Source organism: Protopterus annectens, chromosome 11.part0 (assembly GCF_019279795.1).
Source record: "Protopterus annectens isolate FY-2018-M chromosome 11.part0, PAN1.0, whole genome shotgun sequence".
NCBI classification, from domain to species: Eukaryota; Metazoa; Chordata; order Ceratodontiformes; family Protopteridae; genus Protopterus; species Protopterus annectens.
This window is the reverse complement of record NC_056745.1, coordinates 1,157,442,313-1,157,465,390: the sequence shown is the minus strand read 5'-3', so window position 1 is coordinate 1,157,465,390 and position 23,078 is coordinate 1,157,442,313. Positions and strand designations below refer to the sequence as shown.

At 41.6% G+C, this 23,078-nt stretch overlaps 1 protein-coding gene across 2 annotated transcripts in view; it reads right to left on the bottom strand.

Moving 5' to 3' along the window:
• LOC122815755 (26S proteasome regulatory subunit 7-like) overlaps nucleotides 1-23,078 on the bottom strand; it is a 435,881-nt gene that overhangs the window by 262,320 nt on the left and 150,483 nt on the right. For both annotated transcript variants that reach the window (XM_044088518.1, XM_044088517.1), the window contains exon 4: nucleotides 1,145-1,244. In XM_044088518.1, coding sequence (XP_043944453.1) covers nucleotides 1,145-1,244 — 100 coding nt within the window. The remainder of the gene's footprint in view (nucleotides 1-1,144; nucleotides 1,245-23,078) is intronic.

Sequence of the window (23,078 nt, the reverse complement as noted above, 5' to 3'; positions counted from 1 at the left end):
CAGTTTTTTTGTTCTCTCTAATTCAGGAAAATGTAATTATATACTTGAATTTGTTTACCAAGAAAGTCCAACTTTGACAAGTAACCACTTTTCAGTGGATAACCAGGTAGTAAAGCTCCAATGTAATTTAACAGTAATAACAATACAAGGGTTTATTACTGTTGTTTAAATCAACACAAAAATACTACAATCACGTTTTCTCTATGGTTAAGAGGTACTTTCAAAAAATACATGCACCAAAGGATTTCAAGAAGAATTCTGTGCAACTGTAGATCTGAGCCATGATCACAAGGTCAATTAAATAGCAGGAAGTACAACCAATATAAAAAGTAGGTAATTTAAGACCGTGTCAAAAATACAGCAAAGATTATGAAAGTTTCAGAAATAATAAAACAATAAAAGGAACAAAATTGAATATGTAGTCCTATACAAAATAACCCTATGTAGAGTAAAAAGTTTAAGATAAAGGTAAGATATAAGGTGGGGGCAAAATGGATGACAGTTAAAACATGCAGGGAAAGAAGAGGTGAAATAATATAACTGCTGCCAAGAGAAAAATTCTTTAAAAGGAGGCAAAAAGTGGAGTGGGGGAAGAAATCAGTGGTTAGTTTTGAGGATAGCTCAGCAGTTTTTTTAAAGATGGACACAAGTACAAAATAAATATGGCTGTTTGTTATGAAGTTATTATGGGTATCAAAAGGGAAGTGTACAGAACAAGCAAAGCACCTAAAGAAAGTCATTCAAAACACAATTTATTTTAAATTGTGAAACTCCATTTCATACAACGAATGGAAAACTAAACTATATAGACTATACAAGGAATTCTGGCAATGCTACAGATTTCATATGAAACTTTTAATCTGGAAAAAGATTTGCTGCTAATTTAGTTAACCAATCAACACCTCAATTTAATAGTTACCGACTATCCACAACATATTATGAAGAACCCAATCTCAATCCAGATTTGCACTGTAAAACAGCTGTCTGCAGATTCTATGCTTCAACATAAGCAGAGATACGGTCAAGCAATAAAACAAAATAATATTTTTTTTCTCTCCATACTTTTACCCAGTTAAATGTTCTCTTCAGCAATCCCTCAGACAAATTTGCCATTCTGACTAGGAGAAAACAAACAATACTATACCTTGCAACCTGTAAGGGCTGTTCACTTTGTAGAGTCTGTTTGTCAGCAGCCAAATCCCACAGAGCTGGAGGAGCCAAACCAGTGTCAGACTCTTTAATGCCTATAAAAGAGGATCCTTAGGTAATTAAATCAGGGTTTTTCCATAACAAATGGTTTATCAAACTAATGCATTCACTCAATTATACTGCTGTCATGTCTCACACAAAAGTATCTCTTTTCCCAAGTTTAAAACCTATTCAATATGCACTTTGTAGTCGATAAATCCATTACTCTGTCAAGAATGGCTTTCAACACTGTGAGTAGCAATCTTTAATAAAGTTGAAAGAACTACAAATCAGTCAGCTACTTTTATTTTAACTTTCAAACCCTATTAAGACAGCAGAGGAGAGAAGAGAAGAAAGGAAAGGAAAGAAAATGAAAAAGGAAGAGAAGAAACTTGGAACATGACAAAGAAAGGAAGCACAACGGATACATACAAGCATACAGCACTATACTGAAGCACACAGTGACAAAATATTTTATATTATACAAAACATATTATGTTCAGAAAAATAGCCTTTTTGTAAGGTTCCTAACTTGTTAATTAGTGAGGCTCGTGCTACCATGCAAGGCACCAGCACCACAAAACTGCATTGTAAGACAGCTCTGAAACTTATTATACAATTCATGCTGTCAGAAAAAACAAACACCCCAAAAAGGTGTAATACAAAGCATGACAGAGCAAATCATGTGACAACATATAAAGCTGTTAAACAATTACACACTTTTTTAAACCAACTTACAGTAATATGTTAGGGCAGATAAAACTCCCCATGTACTATACAGAATTACAATTAGGTCAATGAGTCTAAACTTTTAACGGGATCAATATATGGATTTAAGAAATTCACCTCTTGAGCTTTGCTATCAAAGCGAGTCTTCCAAGTCCATTTATCAAGCAAATTAACACTTTAGTCATGAAAACAGACACAAACATAACTGTCTGTATCATAAGGCAAATAGAGTACCTATCAAACGTTCAAAAAACAAGTTTATAAGCTACTTATCTTATGGAACAGCTACCACACTTGAAGGCAAAACTATGAAAAAATACATAGTTACTTAAATGTCTCTATAGTTGATAATAGAACTACAAATAAATTTACACAAAACAAATTTACAAAAAGAAAAAAAAAATCTTGATATCCCTCAGTGCATAAATATGAAGCTGGATAGAAAGGGAAAAGAAAATAAGACACTTGAATTCAGTCTTGGGAAGAAAGACAAGTAATCTCCTTGCTTCTGGAAGTCCTCTAAGCCAGAGAACCACTTGTTTCCAGAGTGGTTTACTCCCAAATTCTTCAGGAGCACACCTCATAAAATTCAAAATAGATCAAATTGTTAGACTTACAAAAAATATATAATAAAGTTGTTTGCTAGACAGTGAGTTTATAAAGGAAAAACGGTAACTAACTTGCCAACAATTACTAGTATGCTCAAACCAAGAGTTATGCTTCTGCAAATAAGCAATACAAACCTAACAAATCAGTGAATGAACAGCTTGTTAAAGAACTTGCCAGAAATGTCAGACAGGACTGGGTAAAATACTGCTTTGTGATAGTTCAAAATAAATGCAAATGTAAGCATATTGTTTTCACAGTATTTCTAAACATAAATATTAATCTATAAAAAGTACAGTTGTGTACACTTACCATAAATGTAGATGTTCGAGTGTCTTCACTGTTGCAGTCATGACTGTAGGGTTCTCCCCTGCCGGCAGGCAGCCCTCGGTCGGCCAGAATCCCAAAATCTGGGTCCGGCGTCGGCTGTTCAGCCATGTTCCCTGACATCAGAGGGTCAGGAGTACAAAGCTGACAGCAGACGCCATGTTCTCCAGTTTTTCTTGCCCCAGATGTCAGAAGTTCCAAAATGAGTAAGGTCCCATACCCTTTGCAAATACACCTCAGAAGAAGGGTGAAAAAAGGGACCACACAAAAGAAAAAATAAGAGGGGACAGGAGGGAGGGTAACCCAGACTGCAACAGTGAAGACTCGAACATCTACATTTATGGTAAGTGTACACAACTGTACTGTGTTCATTGTGTTTCACTGTTGCAGTCATGACTGTAGGGTAGAATCCCAAAGCAGAAAGAAAGGGAGGTGGTCATAAAGTAGAGGGGGCGGCTATAAGGCCCTGCAAGACTGCAGAAGCAAAGCCTGCCCTAAACTTAGCTTAGAGTAGAGAGGTAGATTGTAGTGCTTGGAAAAAGTATGCACTGAACTCCAAGTTGCAGCTTCCAAAATGTCTTTGGTAGGAACTCCCCTGAGGAAGGCAGCTGAAGTGGCAGCAGCTCTGGTAGAGTGAGTCCTTATATTCCCTGGGATTTGCTTTCCATGGTGTGAATAGCAAAATCTGATTCCATGAGCAATCCATTTAGAAATGGTCTGTTTTGAAATGGCTTTACCTTGGGAACTTGAAGCATAAGAAACAAACAATTGCTCTGATTTCCTGATGTCCTTGGTTCTGTCCAGGTAAAAACGTAGTTGTCTGTGTACATCCAATGAATGTAAGATCCTTTCCCCTTTATTTTGAGGAGTGGGGAAAAAAGTTGGCAAGTGAATAGTTTGATTTAAAGTCACTTTGGAAACCACCTTAGGCATGAAAGTAGGAAAGACACCCTGTCTTGATGAAAAATAATATAAGGTTCCACAGCCATAAGAGCTTGCAACTCTGAAACCCTCTTGGCAGAGGTCAGAGCTAACAGGATGGCTGTCTTCCAAGATAAAAACTTGATGTCAAATGTGGCAGCAGTGAGCTTTTCCAAAACACAGTTGAGATCCCAAGCAGGAATGGGAGGAGATCTAGGGGGCCTTAAGTTCTTAGCTCCTCTGAGAAATTGTCTCATGAGCTGGTGGGAAAAGAAAGGAGGTTCTGTATTGTAATGAGCAGAAATAGCAGAGGCATGTATCTTTATGGAAGAGAAAGAGAGACCCTTATGTAAGAGGTCTGTCAGGTAAAGTAAAATCTGAGGAATGTTAGGAATAAGAGGATCAGAATCCTGAGCCTGCATCCAGGAACAAAATCTTTTCCATTTTCCTGCATAAGATTTTCTAGTGCTAGGACGTCTGGCTTCTAAAATGACATCCATAACCTGCTTGGGTAGGAGAGAATGAATCAAAGACCCTGGATTAACCAGGCCGCCAGGCTGAGAGTTTTGACATGGGAGTGTAGAATCTGACCCTGGTGTTGGGACAGAAGGTTCGGAGTCTGTGATAAAACCCAGGGGGGCTCCAGACAAAGGTTTTTCAGTGTTGGGTACCAAAACTGTCGAGGCCAATTTGGGGCCAGCAAGATTATCATCTTGGGCTTGTCCTGCTTGATCTTTAATAATACTCGTGGAAGAAGAGGAAGAGGTGGGAAAGGCATATCCCGAGAGGTTTCTCCAACTGAATGATAGTGCATCCACTTTCCAAGCTTGATCATGGAAAGTCCTTGTGCAAAAAATCTGTAGTTGATGATTGAGGTGGGATGCAAAGTGGTCTATGTGAGGACATCCCCAGACTGCTGTAATCATCTTGAATATTTCGGTGTCCAGCATCCATTCGTGTGGATCCGAAAGGTTTCTGCTCAGACTGTCTGCCAGGAAGTTTTGCTTCCCTGGTAGAAATTGTGCTTGAAGGTCCAGATTGCAAGCTAGAGCTGTGTTCCAAAGATCCATGGGATAGGAATGAGATCCCCCTTGCTTGTTTATGTACCACATAACTGTGGTGTTGTCTGTCCGTATCAGTAGTTGTCCTGGTTGTAGAAGATTCCTGAAGGCAAATAGAGCTTTCTGAACGGCTAACATTTCCTTTAAATTGATATGCAGGTGCTTCTGATCCTTTGTCCAAAGGCCCTGCAGACAGTTGCCCTGAAAATGGGCTCCCCATGCATAATCTGAGGCGTCCGTGGTTAGTATCTGAGTGGCAGGAGGCAGACAGAAGGGTTTTCCTTTGTTTAGAGTACATGCCTTGGACCACCAAAGGAATTCCTTTTGAAGACAAGCAGGACGGAGATCAGTATGTCTAAACTGTGGCAATGCTGAGACCATACACTTTTTAGGTACCACTGTATTTTCCTCATATGTAGTCTTGCATATGGTACGAGAAGGATGCAGGAGGCCATGTAACCCAGAGCCTGCAGGAGTCTCCTTGCAGATAACTGAGTTGAAGTTGCCAAGGTTTTGAAAGTTGAAGCCAGCTGTAATTGTTTTTCGTATGTCAGAAATGCCATCTGGGTTGTTGTGTTTAGAGAAGCGCCCAGAAAAATTATCTGTTGTGAGGGTGTCAAATTTGACTTTATGTTTACAGTGAATCCCAGGAACTTGAGAAGATTCTGAACAAACTCTAGATGCTGGAGTAAGACATCCTTGCTGTCTGCCTGAATAAGACAGTCGTCCAGATAAGGGTAAATTTAAATTCCCTTGAGTCTGCAATAAGCTACTACTGGAGCCAGGCATTTGGTGAAGACCCTGGGCAGTAGACAATCCAAAGGGCAGCGCAGAGAATTGATAGTGCCTCGATCCGCCTTGAACCTGAGGTATTTTCTGCTCCTGTCTGATGGGAATGTGTAAATATGCCTCCTTTAAATCCAAAGTTACCATCCATGCATTTTTGGTCAGCATTGGAAGTAGCTGCTGTAGAGTAAGCATCTTGAATTTTGGTATCTCTAGAAAAGTGTTCAAGACTGACAGATCCAGAATGGGTCTCCATGAATTTTGCTTCCTGGGGACTAGAAAGAGCCTTGAGTAAAAACCTTGTCCCATCTCTGAAAGTGGAATTAGTTCTATGGCTTTCATAGCCAAGAGAGCTTCCACCTGGTTTAAGGCCTCTGACCATTGATGTTTTGGAAGATCTGGCCATCCGCTTGGCCTTGGTAGGGTATGAAAATGGAATTTGTAACCTCTTGAAACCACATCCAGAACCCACTTGTCTTGGGTTATACGAGTCCAATTTAGGTGAAAAAGAGAAAGTTTTCCTCCAAGAGGGGCTTCCAGGCAAGAAGTTCCTGCAGCCCAACAGAGGGAGTCATTGAGTCTGTTTTCTATGAGCTTGCAACCTGTCTTCTCCTCCCCTAGGGGTGGAAGCAGTCCACTGTCTTGGTCTATAAGAGGCTTCCGTTTGAGGCCTACCTCGGGGGCGTCTGTATCTACCCCTCTGAGGCCTGTCTGAATTGGGAAAGGACCAATTTTTTGTAGGCCAATTCCTGCTAAATCTGGGTGGCTGTACTTGTAAGAAATCTTTAACTGTTTGCATGGACTTTGCCTTGTCCTCCATATTTTTAATCACCTCTTCAGCTTTAGATCCAAACAAAACATTATGCTGAACAGGAGCATCCAATAATTTAGCTTTTACTTGATCTGGCAAATTTTGTTCCTTTAACCATGCATGCCTTCTAATTACTGTTCCAGAGGCAGCAGCCCTACAAGAAGCCTCCAAGGCATCAAATCCACAGTGTAAACCATGCTTCCCAACTTCAGTGGCATGCATTAAGTCATGTAGTTCCTTATCTGCACAGGCGGAAATGGAAGTTAGCTTTTGCTTTAAAACAGACAGGAGAAATTGCTGGTATTTCAGCATATGAAACTGACAGTTTAAAGCCCTAATAGATAAAGTAGCAGAAGTGTACACTTTTTTGCCCCATCTTTCTAAAGATCTGGAATCCTTCTCAGTGGGAATGGGGTTTTTAGCAGAAGCGGCCTTAGCCTTAGGACCCTGAGAAATGGTTTCAGGGTCAGCAGTAGGGTTCTTGTATAAAACTGGTGAGAATCAGGAACCCTATAGTATCTGTCTGGCTTAACAGGAGCTGGAGGAAAAGAGTCAGGAGTTAAGTTAGCCTCTGAAAAGCATCATCCACAATATCCAAAATAGGAGGAATAGCCAGGGATCTATGTTGGGGAAGAAGAAGAAAATCCCTTAGTCTTTTCTTAGATTCCGAATACTCCTGTCCTTCCCAGTGAAAATGTTCCCTCATTTCATGCAAAGTTTCCCCAAAAGAGAAATCCTCAGGGGGAGAAGCTGAAGGAATGGATTCCTCAGCATCAGAATCCTTATAAGGATGGAAAGAATATTCCTGGTCAGAAGAAGAAACAGAAGCCTGATCAGAGGAGTCATAATAAACTTCCTGCCTTGGCCTTTTATCTGGAGGGGGATGTGAACCCCTAATCATAGTAAGTAAGCCCTCCACCATCTTAAGTAACTTTTTCTGAGACTTGGGAGCCGGATCAGAAGAGGCCTGGGCTGCAGTCTTTGATTTGGAAGGAGTCTTTGCCTTTGTCTTTGGCTTTGCCTTTATAAGAAGCGGAGTAGGCCTGAAAAAGTACAGTTTTGTACCTACCATAAATGTAGATGTCCGAACTGGATAGCATCTGCAGTCATAACAACTGGGTTGTCCTGTCGTCAGGCAGCCCTTCAGTCGGCCGGATTCCAAAGTCCGGGTCCGGCTTCGGCTGATGTCGCACTTCACCCGACGTCATCTCTGTTGGTCTTCGGGTATAAAGGCATCAGCCGACGCCATTTTCCTCAGTGTTTCTTGCCCCAGATGCCAGTAGCCCTCTTGAAGGCTAAAATTTGGATAGATGCCAATGTTTCCAAAAAGATAGAGGTAAACACAAAAAATAAGCATGTATGTACATATATACAAACAAATACACCATAAAAGACTCCCCACCAGCTAGCTATTAGGAGGGTATACACCCTTCGAGTACCACAGAGGGGAAGGAGGGAGGGTAATCCTGACTGCAGATGCTATCCAGTTCGGACATCTACATTTATGGTAGGTACAAAACTGTACTATGTCCTTCATGGATGCATCTGCAGTCATAACAACTGGGTAGAATACCATAGCCAACAAGGGGAGGAGGATAAAACTAGATTATGGTGTGTTTAGGATCCCTTGCAGTACAGCAGTGGCAAACCCTGCTCGGGATCTGGAATATAGAGGCAAATTGTAATGCTTGGCAAATGTATGCACGGAGGTCCAAGTAGCCGCCTCAATAAATGTCTTTGGTTGCCACTCCTCGTAAGAAGGCTGTGGTAGTGGCTGTTGCCCTTGTAGAATGAGGTCTTATGTTCTGTGGAATTGGTTTTCCATGGAAGGAGTTAACAGAATCGTATGCAATTTCCTATCCATTTGGAGATTGTCTGTTTGGAAATAGCTTTTCCTTCCCTTCCTGTTGCATAGGCTACAAAAAGTTGGTCAGTCTTTCTGCTACTTTTTGTTCTGTCCAAGTAGTAGTGTAGCTGTCTATGTACATCCAAGGTATGCAATATTCTTTCCCCTCTGTTTTGTGGGTTGGGAAAGAAGGTAGGAAGGTGGATTGCCTGGTTTAAAGACACTCTGGATACCACCTTAGGCATAAATGTAGGATTAGTCCTCATGGACACTCTATCTTGGTGGAAGATTAGGAAGGGTTGCACTGCCATTAAAGCCTGTAGTTCTGAAACCCTCCTTGCTGAAGTAATTGCCAGTAGGAAAGCAGTTTTCCATGACAGGTGTTGTAGGTCTGCTGTTGCTGCTGGTTCAAAGGGTGATAGTGTCAATTTTTCTAGCACAAAGTTTAAGTCCCAAGCTGGTAATGGTGGTTTCCTTTGGAGGTTTTACATTCTTGACTCCTCTGAGGAACTGCCTGAGCAAAGGGTGAGAAAAACAGGTGGATCAAAGCTGTATTCTGCTGAAATAGCTGATGCATGTATCTTGATGGAGGAGTAGGACAGGCCTGAATGAAGAAGTTCGCTAGGTACTCCAGAATGTTAGGCATATCTATGTTTGACACATCTTTTCCTCTTTCAGTACTCCAAATGACAAACCTTTTCCATTTTCCAGCATAGTTTCTTCTTGTTAATTGGGTTAAGTTGTTTTCCCCTTTTAAATTCTGGATTGTCGCATGTGGCCATCAGTCTTTAAGCTTTTAGGTTTGGTGTTGATGCGAGTTGCTGGTTAAAATGGCATTTTTTTTTTTTTTTTCTTTTGTGTTTTGTTTTTTTTTTTTTTTTTTTTTTTTTTTTATTTTTTTTTTTTTTTTTTTTTTTTTTTTTGTTTTTTTATTTTTTTTTTTTTTTTTTTTTTTTTTTTTTTTTTTTTTTTTTTTTTTTTTTTTTTTATTTATTTTTTTTTTTTTTTTTTTTTTTTTTTTTTTTTTTTTTTTTGGGGGGGGGGGGGGGGGGGGGGGGGGGGGGGGGGGGGGGGGGGGGGGGGGGGGGGGTGGGGGGGGGGGAGAGGGTGGGGAGGGGGGGGGGGGGGGGGGGGGGGGGGGGGGGGGGGGGGGGGGGGGGGGTGGGGAGGGGGGGGGGGGGGGGGGGGGCCTTTTTTTAGGCCCCCAAACCATTTTTTTGGAAAACCCTTTCCTTTTTTTTAAGCCATTTTTGGGGAATTTTAGGTTGGGGGAAATTTTTCCCTTTTTTTTTTTTAAAAGGCCTTTGGGTTTTTTTCCCCGTGTTTGAAGACCCATTTTTAAATTCTTTTAAAGGTCCCTTCACCCCGGGGTGGTTTTACAGTGTGTTTTGGGGGGCGGGTTTGGAAAAAGGGCTAAAAGGATTAAAATTCCTTGGGGGACTTTTCTTCGCCTTGATCTTTAATAATACTCGTGGAAGAAGAGGAAGAGGTGGGAAAGGCATATCCCGAGAGGTTTCTCCAACTGAATGATAGTGCATCCACTTTCCAAGCTTGATCGTGGAAAGTCCTTGTGCAAAAAATCTGTAGTTGATGATTGAGGTGGGATGCAAAGAGGTCTATGTGAGGACATCCCCAGACTGCTGTAATCATCTTGAATATTTCGGTGTCCAGCATCCATTCGTGTGGATCCGAAAGGTTTCTGCTCAGACTGTCTGCCAGGAAGTTTTGCTTCCCTGGTAGAAATTGTGCTTGAAGGTCCAGATTGCAAGCTAGAGCTGTGTTCCAAAGATCCATGGCTTGTCTGCAAAGGATAGGAATGAGATCCCCCTTGCTTGTTTATGTACCACATAACTGTGGTGTTGTCTGTCCGTATCAGTAGTTGTCCTGGTTGTAGAAGATTCCTGAAGGCCAATAGAGCTTTCTGAACGGCTAACATTTCCTTTAAATTGATATGCAGGTGCTTCTGATCCTTTGTCCAAAGGCCCTGCAGACAGTTGCCCTGAAAATGGGCTCCCCATGCATAATCTGAGGCGTCCGTGGTTAGTATCGGAGTGGCAGGAGGCAGACAGAAGGGTTTTCCTTTGTTTAGAGTACATGCCTTGGACCACCAAAGGAATTCCTTTTGAAGACAAGGCAGGACGGAGATCAGTATGTCTAAACTGTGGCAATGCTGAGACCATACACTTTTTAGGTACCACTGTATTTTCCTCATATGTAGTCTTGCATATGGTACGAGAAGGATGCAGGAGGCCATGTAACCCAGAGCCTGCAGGAGTCTCCTTGCAGATAACTGAGTTGAAGTTGCCAAGGTTTTGAAAGTTGAAGCCAGCTGTAATTGTTTTTCAGATGTCAGAAATGCCATCTGGGTTGTTGTGTTTAGAGACGCCAGAAAAATTATCTGTTGTGAGGGTGTCAAATTTGACTTTTTTATGTTTACAGTGAATCCCAGGAACTTGAGAAGATTCTGAACAAACTCTAGATGCTGGAGTAAGACATCCTTGCTGTCTGCCTGAATAAGACAATCGCCCAGATAAGGTAAATTTGAATTCCCTTGAGTCTGCAATAAGCTACTACTGGAGCCAGGCATTTGGTGAAGACCCTGGGCAGTAGACAATCCAAAGGGCAGCGCAGAGAATTGATAGTGCCTCGATCCGCCTTGAACCGGAGGTATTTTCATGCTCCTGTCTGATGGGAATGTGTAAATATGCCTCCTTTAAATCCAAAGTTACCATCCATGCATTTTTGGTCAGCATTGCAAGTAGCTGCTGTAGAGTAAGCATCTTGAATTTTGGTATCTCTAGAAAAGTGTTCAAGACTGACAGATCCAGAATGGGTCTCCATGAATTTTGCTTCCTGGGGACTAGAAAGAGCCTCGAGTAAAAACCTTGTCCCATCTCTGAAAGTGGAATTAGTTCTATGGCTTTCATAGCCAAGAGAGCTTCCACCTGAAGGCCTCTGACCATTGATGTTTTGGAAGATCTGGCCATCCGCTTGGCCTTGGTAGGGTATGAAAATGGAATTTGTAACCTCTTGAAACCACATCCAGAACCCACTTGTCTTGGGTTATACGAGTCCAATTTAGGTGAAAAAGAGAAAGTTTTCCTCCGAGAGGGGCTTCCAGGCAAGAAGTTCCTGCAGCCCAACAGAGGGAGTCATTGAGTCTGTTTTCTATGAGCTATGACCTGTCTTCTCCTCCCTAGGGGTGGAAGCAGTCCACTGTCTTGGTCTATAAGAGGCTTGAGGCCTCGGGGCGCCTGTATCTACCCCTCTGAGGCCTGTCTGAATTGGGAAAGGACCAATTTTTTGTAGGCCAATTCCTGCTAAATCTGGGTGGCTGTACTTGTAAGAAATCTTTAACTGTTTGCATGGACTTTGCCTTGTCCTCCATCTTTTTAATCACCTCTTCAGCTTTAGATCCAAACAAAACATTATGCTGAACAGGAGCATCCAATAATTTAGCTTTTACTTGATCTGGCAAATTTTGCTCCTTTAACCATGCATGCCTTCTAATTACTGTTCCAGAGGCAGCAGCCCTACAAGAAGCCTCCAAGGCATCAAATCCACAGTGTAAACCATGCTTCCCAACTTGTTCAGTGGCATGCATTAAGTCATGTAGTTCCTTATCTGCACAGGCGGAAATGGAAGTTAGCTTTTGCTTTAAAACAGACAGGAGAAATTGCTGGCATTTCAGCATATGAAACTGACAGTTTAAAGCCCTAACAGATAAAGTAGCAGAAGTGTACACTTTTTTGCCCCATCTTTCTAAAGATCTGGAATCCTTCTCAGTGGGAATGGGGTTTTTAGCAGAAGCGGCCTTAACGCCATTAGGACCCTGAGAAATGGTTTCAGGGTCAGCAGTAGGGTTCTTGTATAAAAACTGGTGAGAATCAGGAACCCTATAGTATCTGTCTGGCTTAACAGGAGCTGGAGGAAAAGAGTCAGGAGTTAAGTTAGCCTCTGAAAAAGCATCATCCACAATATCCAAAATAGGAGTGAATAGCCAGGGTCTATGTTAGGAAGAAGAAGAAAATCCCTTAGTCTTTTCTTAGATTCCGAATACTCCTGTCCTTCCCAGTGGAAATGTTCCCTCATTTCATGCAAAGTTTCCCCAAAAGAGAAATCCTCAGGGGGAGAAGCTGAAGGAATGGATTCCTCAGCATCAGAATCCTCATAAGGATGGAAAGAATATTCCTGGTCAGAAGAAGAAACAGAAGCCTGATCAGAGGAGTCATAATAAACTTCCTGCCTTGGCCTTTTATCTGGAGGGGGATGTGAACCCCTAATCATAGTAAGTAAGTCCTCCGCCATCTTAAGTAACTTTTTCTGAGACTTGGGAGCCGGATCAGAAGAGGCCTGGGCTGCAGTCTTTGATTTGGAAGGAGTCTTTGCCTTTGTCTTTGGCTTTGCCTTTATAAGAAGCTGAGTAGGCCTGAAAACCCCTTCGGAAGCCGGTACCTGCACAGCGGCTCCGGACCCATCAGAAGGAGCATTGTCCGAAGGTCTTGCAAGAGAAATATTCAAAGGCCTAGTTTGCTCCTCGTGGGAGTCCGTTTCGGCTATCGGTTCCGAAATGACCGACGACAGGGGCTGCAAAAGCGCCTCACTGACGACGGCCGAACCTGAAGCTGGCTCTGCTTGTGCGATATCGTCTGATTTGGACCTCGGAGGCCTGTCTTTGTCCTTGCGCCGTTTTTGAACTCCGGTAGCCGGAACCGTATCCGACATTTTGTAATTAAAACGCCTACCGAAGTAATGAAAAGCAAAATTGTACCTTCGTTTAATAGTACATTGATTGAATCCAGCACAAAACCGACAACTAGCTACGTCGTGGTCAGGGCCTAAGCAATGAATACAGTAAGAATGAAAATCCTTATGAGGTATTTTCTTCCCACATGAAATACAATTAACTTTTTCTGACATCGGACAGGAGCAAGAAAAAGTTTCCAACGGGTACTTAGCTTTGAGTAGGAGAAGAAAGTCTTCGGACTGAAGTTTGTTTAGAAAAAATTGTCAGGAGTCAGCCGACCGGCACTTGCGAACTGCTATCACTGCACGGCAAGAAAGACTGGAGAACATGGCGTCGGCTGTCAGCTTTGTACTCCTGGCGCTCTGACGTCAGGGAGCATGGCTGAACAGCCGATGCCGGACCCAGACTTTGGGATTCTGGCCGACCGAGGGCTGCCTGCCGGCAGGGGAGAACCCTACAGTCATGACTGCATCAGTGAAACACGATGAACATCGGTGCATGTCAGATGCCAAATATGAAAGGCAAAATTGTATGCTTTAATGCTGTGTGTAATACAGCAAAATTAGTTTGCCTGTAGGCCCTGCAGCTTTTACAATATTAATGCACATATGACAATATAGACAACATACGCAACTGTTTTACCAAACAAACATTTACACATCTTGTTGCCTTCATATCATCCTCCATGTTTAAATATCAATTTTTACCTAACAAACAACGCTTGATTTGCCATCCCCAACATGACAGTATCACCCTCCATTTCTACATAACTAATGTAAATATGGAAATTTCATATTTTTTTTTATAACTTTTGCAACCACTCTTCCATTAACTCAAGTCTCATGCACTCCATGATGGTTTAATTGTGTACGGCTAACGAAGCATCTCTGCTTGCATTTGCCACCTTGTTACTTAAAGCAAAATTTACCATAAATGGCTATACATAGCACAAGCAGTAAACTACAATTCATAACGGAAAGGGATGATGATGAAACAGGGGGGAAGCTCAAGAAACAAGGACAGACTGGGATTTTGGATGCAGGTCTTTAAAGGAGAACAACAATGATCATACAGAATATTATATCTATAAAACAGCAGAAAGTATCCTACGAACTAAGCCAACATGGGAATGGAGAAAGGAGATTCTGCTGACAGGGATGATTGCTATTAGGGATATAGAATAACAGGCAAGAGGGGGCTGGAATTTATTGGAGAAAACTGGCAAAGGAACCAAGGTACTGGGAGCAAACAACTAGAGAGGGAAAGATGATAGAATGGGAAGATGCTAAAAATTTATTTGGACTGCAGGTTAGAGATTGCCTTCCCTATCAAGGACCATCAAGGTATGTATCCAAGAGACTACCAAGTCTATGGAACAGGCTCCCCTTCCCTGTGAAGAAGAGTTCCTCCCGAACCCAATTCAAGTGCAACTTGGATAGCTGGATGGGAAATCGGAAATTCATCCCTGGTCTGGCACCTATGTCTCTTTCATCTCACAGGCCCATGCTTATACTTACCAAGGGTATCACAACTTGTCAGAGATTTGGGATGCATAGCCAGGCTTAAAAAGGCCCTTGTGGTCATTAGCCTAGTAAACACCTATGAACCCATGAACTGATGTCACAGTATAGGCAACGAGAAAAACAGGAGGGTCCAAAATGAAAGACTAGCACTGGTAGAAGTTTTAGTAGTGTCTAGAACAAAAGCTGCCATTAAAAACAGAATAATTAGTAGAGCGTATAAAATACTGCATAATAACTATAAGAATCAGAGGAGGTTAGAAAGGATTGGGAAGTGATACTGGAGCAATTAAAGAAACAATGGGAGAATATATGTATGTCTCCTAAATATGCAAAAATCTAGAAGATTTAGGATTTTTGCTTCAAAATGTTTACATAGATATTGTTATACCCTAAGTAGCCTTCAGAAATTTTTCTTCAGTTAGACAGCAAATGTTGGAGATGCGACGGAGAAGAAAGAGGCAAATGGGAACATATTTTCTGGGAGTGTGGTGAGTTGGCAGACTTTAAGGATTCCCTGTGGGATGCAATTTCGGAGATGCTGGGTTGGCAGACTACAGTGATGACAGAGATGATTTTTCTGAGCTATGACACAGAATCGGAATTGCCTAAACATGGTAAAGTCTTGCTGTGTCCAATTATGGTGGCTGCCAAAATTGAATCACTAGAAAACTAAATTCAAGACCAAACCAACTATACTAGAAGTAGTGAGTATAGTAACCTAGATAAAACAACTGAAACTGGGATCTTTAGAAAAGGGTTGAAGCAAACTACATAGGAAAAAATGGGAAAGTACAGTTGTGTACACTTACCATAAATGTAGATGTTAGAGTGTATTCACTGTTGCAGTCATTACATTTGGGTAATCTGCTGGCATGTTGCCCTCAGTCGGCCTGAATAACAAGGTATTGGGTCCTGCATCGGTTGCTCTCTCCTCTTCCATGACGTCAGGTCGTCAGGGGTATAAAACATGCAGCCGACGCCATTTTATTCAGTTTTTCTTGCCCCAGATGTCAGGTGTCCCCCAAATGGGGAGCAAAAAAATAAACAGTAATATACATATACATGCACTTTTAGCAACATAAACTTTACCTTCATCTAAAAGCAAATACATCACAAAGGCTTTAGAATATAGTGAAGGAAAGAGAAATTATACAAAAGGGGGATGGCGGGAGGGTAACCCGGACAGCAACAGTGAATACACTCTAACATCTACATTTATGGTAAGTGTACAAAACTGTACTATGTTCTTCATGTTTCACTGCTGCAGTCATTACATTTGGGTAGAATCCCAAAGCTATGGATGGGAGGATGGAACTAAATAGCATTAGGAGCGGCTATAATGCCCTGCAGAACTGCAGTGGCAAAGCCTGCTCTGGATTTGGAGAACAGAGGCAAATGATAATGCTTTGTGAAGGTATGAACAGAGCTCCAAGCAGCAGCTTCTAGAATGTCTTTGGTTGGAACTCCTCTGAGAAAGGCTGCTGAGGTAGAGGCAGCCCTGGTGGAATGTGACCGGATTCCCTTGGGCACAGGTTTACCATGGTGTAAGTAGCAGAAACGAATGCAGTGGCTTATCCACTTAGAAATAGTCTGCTTTGATATAGCCTTCCCCTCTGATCCTGAAGCAAATGCCACCAGTAGTTGCTCACACTTTCTTAGAGATCTGGTCCTGTTTAAGTAGAATCTTAGTTGTCTGTGTACGCCCAATGAATGCAGAATCCGCTCCCCCTTGTTCTGCAGATTTGGGTAAAATGTTGGCAGGTGAATAGTTTGGTTAAAAGCCACACTGGATACCACCTTAGTCATAAAGGAAGGACTGGTCCTGAGTGACACCTTATCCGGGTAAAATGTAATAAAAGACTCCACAGCCATGAGAGCCTGTAGTTCTGAAACCCTTCCTGCTGAAGTGATTGCCAAAAGGAAAGCTGTTTTCCAAGATAAAAATTTTATATCTACAGTAGCTGCTGGTTCAAAAGTAGGCAGGGTGAGTTTTTCCAGCACAAAATTGAGGTCCCATGCAAGAGTTGGTGATCTTCTGGGAGGCGTTAAATTTTTGGCCCCTCTAAGATACCGTTTTAGAAGAGGATGAGAAAAGATGGGAGACTCCATGTTGTAATGAGCCGAGATGGCAGAGGCATGGATTTTTATTGAAGAAAAAGATAGGCCCTTGTTAAGCATCTCAGTTAAGTATTGTAAAATCTGACGGATATTTACTTTTGCTGTGTCCGTTCCTTGTGCTTGGTTCCAAGCACAGAATCTCTTCCATTTATCAGCATAAGATTTTCTAATACTAGGCCTTCTGGCTTCCAAAATGACATCCATCACAGATTTACTGAGAGGTGTTGTTTGAATGATTAAATGATCAGCCATGCTGCAAGGTTCAGAGTTTGGAGCTGAGTGTGCAGAATTTGATTATTCTGCTGAGACAGTAGATGAGGTATTTGAGGCAAGTACCATGGAGGGAGTTGAGACATATTCCTTAGAATTAGGTACCAGTGCTGGCGAGGCCAGCCCAGAGCAATTAGGATCATTTTTGTTTTTTCCTGCCTGACCTTTAGTAAGACCTTGGAGAGAAGAGGCAGAGGGGGAAAGGCATAGACTGATAGGTTTTTCCAACTGAAGGATAGGGCATCCACCTTCCATGCTTGTCTGTGATACGTCCTTGTGCAGAATTTGTCCAGTTGATAATTTTGGGGAGAGGCAAACAGATCTGTCTGGGCTCCCCCATTTCTGCGTTACCATGCTGAAGATTTGTGGATCCAGTTTCCACTTGTGCGGGTCCATAAGATTTCTGATTAGGTCGTCTGCCAGAGTATTTTGTTTTCCTGGCAGGAATTGAGCTTGAAGATGTACTCAGTAAGTCAAGGCTGTGTTCCACAATGCCATGGCTAGTCTGCAAAGGGGGTAGGAATGTGTACCCCCCCCCCCTGCTTATGTACCACATAACCGTGGTGTTGTTAAGTCTTTATCAGTAGTTGTCCTGGATGAAGTAAGTCCATGAAGGCTGTCAGAACATTCTGAACAGCTAGCATATCTTTCTGGTTGATGTGCAGATGCATTTGTTTTGGGCTCCATATGCCCTGAATGCATCTCCCCGCCAGGTGGGCTCCCCAAGCATAGTCTGATGCGTCTGTAGTTAGGGTTTGGGTGGCAGGGGGTAGAGTGAATGACAGTCCCTTGTTTTGGTGACATGACTCTGCCCACTAAGGAAACTCCTGTTGTAGGCAGGGAATGAGAGGAATCATTGTTTCCAGACTGACAATGTTGACTCCATAAACTTTTTAGGTACCATTGAAGTTTCCTCATATGCAGTCTTGCATATGGAATTAGTAGAATGCAGGATGCCATGAACCCCAAAGCCTGCAGAATTTGTCTTGCAGATAACTGAGTTTTTGTTGCCATCTGTTTGAAGTATGTTGTCAGTTGCCTTTGTCTGTCTGGCATAAGGTAAGCCATCTGGGCAGTTGTATTCAAGCTTGCACCTAGGAATGTAATTATTTGAGAGGGTACCAGTTGTGATTTCTTTTCGTTTATTGTGTACCCTAAGCTTGTTAGAAGCCTTTTTACAAACGCCAGATATTGAAGAAGAATGTGCTTGTTCTCTGCTTGAATGAGACAGTCGTCCAGGTAAGGATAAATTTGTACGCTTCTTTGTCTGCAAAATGCAATTACTGGTGGCAGGAGCTTTGTAAAGACCCAGGGCGCAGTAGATAAGCCAAAGGGCAGTGCAAAGAATTGGTAATGCAAAAAACCTGCCTTGAAGCAGAGGTATCTTCTACACGATTCCCTTATTGGGATATGCAGGTATGCCTCTTAAGTCTAGAGTCACCAACCAAGTGTTTCTGCCCAGCAAAGGCAGTAGCTGTTGTAAAGTCAACATTTTGAATTTTGGAATTTCCAGGAACGTGTTCAAAATCGATAAGTCCAGTATTGGACGCCAGGCATTGTCTTTTCTGGGTACCAGGAACAGTCTTGAATAAAAACCTTGTCCTTTCTCCTGTTCTGGTACTGGTTGAATAGCCCCCATATCCATGAGGGACGTAACTTGTTTCTGAGCCTCTGCCCAATGATTTTGTGGCAGATCTGGCCAACCGTTTAGAATTGGCAAAGTATGGAAATGAAATCTGTACCCCTGGGATACTATGTTTAATACCCACTTGTCCTGGGTAATTAACTTCCAATTTTGAGCATGAAGTGCTAATTTTCCCCCCCAAGGGGGCTGCCAAAAGATAAGTGCTTGGTGGAGGTATTGGGAAGTCATTAAGACTGCTTACTGTAGGGTTGTGCTTTGTCCATTGCTTTGACCTGTAAGAACCCTGTGATTGGTATCTAGAGCCTTTTGAGTGCCTGGATTTGCCTTGACAGGCTCTGTTGGACACAGGAAAGGACCAATTTTTAGTAGGCCAGTGCCTACTGAACCTGGGTGGCTGCACTTGTAAGAAATATTTTACAGTTTGCATAGATTTAGCTTTGTCTTCCATTTTCTTTAAAACCTCTTCTGCCTTATTACCAAACAAGTATCATGCTCTAAAGGGGCATCCAACAATTTAACTTCAACATGATCAGGCAGATTTTGCTCCTTGAGCCAGGCATGCCTTCTAATCACAGATCCAGCAACTGCGGCCCTGCAAGAGGCCTCCAAGGAATCAAAACCACATTGCAAAGTATGCTTTCCAACCTGTTCTGCTGCATGCAATAATTCCTGTAATTCTTTATTTTCCACACAATCAGAAATCAACATAATTTTCTGTTTCAATAAGCCCATAACATGCTGTTGATATTTAAGCATATGAAACTGGCAGTTTAAGGCCCTAATTGCCAAGGTTGCAGACATATAAACCTTCTTTCCCCATCTATCCAGTGCCCTGGAATCTCTATCAGAGGGGGTAGGATTTTTGGCTGTAGAGGCCTTTACACCTTTGGGACCCTGTGAGATAATCTCAGGATCAGCAGTAGGATTTTTTAATAGAAATTTGTGGGAGTCAGGAACCCTGTAATATCTGTCTGGGCTTACTAGGAGCCGGAGGTAGGGAATCAGTAGCCATGCTTCATTCAGAAAACACCATCAACAATGTCTAATACAGGAGGTATAGCCAAAGGCCTATGCGGAGGAAGAAGGAAATCCCCAAGCCGCTTTTTTGATTCAGAGAAATCCTGACTCTCCCAATGAAAATGTTCCCTTAAAGTATGCAAGGTTTCTCCAAAAGAATAATCCTCAGGAGGAGATGCAGACGGGATTGATTCTTCTGCATCTGAATCCTCATAGGGTGGAATACAAAATTCCTGATCAGAATAGGAATCAGAAGAAATGGAAACCTGATCTGAAGATTCATAATTAGTGTCTTGCCTAGGCCTCTTAGCAGGGGGGGGGACCCCCTGATCAAGGTAATTAAGTCCTCAGCCATTTTGATCATCTGTTTTTTAGGCATAGGGGCCTGAGCACGTGGCTCATGCATCTTTTTTTAGACTTAGAAGATGTTTTTGAAGCTGGCATTGGTTTTATATAAAAATGTTGCGGCTTGAAAACACCCGCAGAAGCCAGTGCCTGCTCAGCGGCTCCGGACCCATCCAAGGGAGAGACATCCGCGGGTTCAATACTCTGAGAATCTCGCGGCATACCGGACTCTGCATGGGTCTCGGTAGGGGCCTCCGACTCAAAAGTAGCGGGCATCAGGGACTGTGAAAGTGCCTCACTGGGTACCGACGAACCAGTGACTGGCTTAGGAGAAGCTTAGTCGGTTTTGGACCTTGACGGTCTGTCTCTGTCTTTTTCTTTGCGTTTTTTGTGAACTCCGGTAGTCAGATTGCTGACCGACGACAATTCAGGGTAATTAAATCTGGATCCAAAATATTTTGAAGCAAAAATATACAGACGCTTAATAGTGCGTTGGTTAAATCTAGCACAAAACCAACAGCAAGGCAAGTTATGATCTGGGCCTAGGCAAGGAATACAGTACAAATGAAAATCCTTATGAGGTATTTGCTTCCCACAAGTAATGCAATTATTAACTTTTACTGACATTGGTAAGGAGCAAGAAAAAGTTTCCTCAATGGGGTACTTAGCTTTAGTTGAAGATTTCGGTTCTGAAACTCGAATGCGAAAATTTCAGGAGTCGGACGACCGGCACTTGCGAACTGCTTCGGCTTCGGGCACCGCGCGGCAAGAGAAACTGAATAATTTTATTTATTTTATTTTACATTTGTTGACCGGGCTAATCTAACTGGATATATGTCCATTTTCAGTAGAGGCCTGAGGAGATAAGCTCCAAGACATGGTCCAAATACAATAATACAAGTAAACAAAATGACTTAAAACACCAAAACTTAACCAAACTAATGAAATAAAGAAAAAAAGAAAAAACACGGCCAGAGATGCGTGAACGCTGTTTATTACTAATTATCCTTATTGTACCACTAAAAATACTGTAAGACAGTGCTATAAAAAACACCAATAATGGAATTACTCTCCATTGTTTAAACGTATTGATGCATATATTGATATGTAAATTCATAATTATCATTTAATGTTGTTATTGTATTCCTTCCTACTTAAAACCAGGACCATTCGTACATGTATAAGGTTTTTGTACTTTAGTCTATCTTTACAATTTTAATATTATATTTTGTTTTGATATTTAATATTTGATCTTATAAACAAAACCTACTGTCACAGATCTTTATTCAGGTTCTGAATTCCACAAAGATTTAATAAAAGTTTTTAACCAACAGGGCTTACAGCTTATGCAGACAATGATAAGGCATTACTCTATTATGGCTAAAGAGTTGGGGGTTAGTATTGAGAAAATTGATGCAACCATAAAGCAACATAGTGACTTCACCAGATATAAATATGACTATTTAAGGTGCTTCCAGAGCATTGAGAAACATATCGATAAAATGAGGTCCATCAAACTGAAAAAAAATTGGATAGAGATAGATGGCAATACAATGAGGGTACAGCTTATCCCCCACCCCCCTCTATCGCAGACTAAATCTAGTATGCAAGTAGATCATAACAGATATGATAATCAAGGAGATTACAGTAGAAATGAAGTAGCCCAATATGGCAACCACATGCAAGAGTCCCCTCCTGCTCTCCAAAGCAGTTCTAATGAACAATTAAACAATGATCAAGTGAGAAGGAGTGAGAGAATAAAAGAAAGAAATAATGCAACAAGAGGAGGGCCAGTCAGTAATGGTGGGTCGGCCAACAACAACAACAATAATCAGGTTATTTCGAGGAAAAATCAGAGAGGACAATGGAACAAGAAAAAGAACCGGAACAACAGTAGATGATTACCGACCAAGGACAATCAAATGGGCGGAGACGGATTACAAATAAGAAGGAAGATTTTACGATATATAATTATTCCTCCTTCCAAGTCTCAGAACATATGGCCGATACTCTATCCAAGGGTTTGACTTTTGTTCCAGCCTGTAAAATGGACATAGCAAGGACTACATGTGATTTGAAATTATTCACAAGAAAGCTCAATTTAAAATCATTGTTGGGTAATCAATCATCACATTTCACAGAATTTAAAGTTCCTAGTTGTTATAACCCTCCTTTGCAAAATTCTCTAGTTATGTTTTAAAAATTTTGTGAATTAGATCTCAGGAGATTAAGTAAGAAGGCAACTAATTACATGCATAATTTAAATCATGAGGAAAGGGAAGATTTAGAATCTGTGATGTCTGCAAATATCAGGATTATGAATCCTGCCAAAGGAGGAGGTCTGGTTTTCATGGGTATGCCAGACTATGAAAACCGTATTAGTAATATCTTACAAGGACATGCATATACGGTAGCCTCATTAAATTAATATAATAATGCTAATTGTTTTATAAAAAGCTTTTTTAACGAATTATTCATAGAGGCAAGGATAGATCTGCATACATTGAATTACTTAACCATCCTAGCTCCTCGAACACCATATATGTTTGGAGTACCCAAGATACATAAGAACCTTCAGAATCCACCTCTTAGACCTATAGTGGACGGTAGAAATTCGTCCACTTATGCATGTGCGAAATTTGTCGATTCCATTCTGAAAAGGTATGTAATGCAGGAGGAATGGATTCTGAAGGATTCTTGGGCATTCCTTTTTAGTTTTAACACCCTGCCTTATGTAGAACAATTTAATTTTGTTACAACAGACATCAGAGATTTATACACCAGCATCCCCCATCATTTGGGAATAGAATGGGTAGTAGCTAGAATGCGGAGTTTGAATGCACCCATAGCAGAGATCACATTAGTGCAAGAAATGTTAGATAGAATATTATCGTACAACTTTATATTGTTTAACAAACAATATTATAAACAAAAAGTACAGTTTTGTACCTACCATAAATGTAGATGTTCGAAGATCCACATTGCTGCAGTCCTTACACTTGGGTAGTCCGCTGTCCTCGGTCGGCCCGAATATCAAAGTATTAGGCTGACGTCGGTCAAGGCGCTTAAGACTGACATCAGGACGTCAGGGTACAAATGCGCATGACCGACGTCATATCCTCAGTCTTTTCTTGCCCC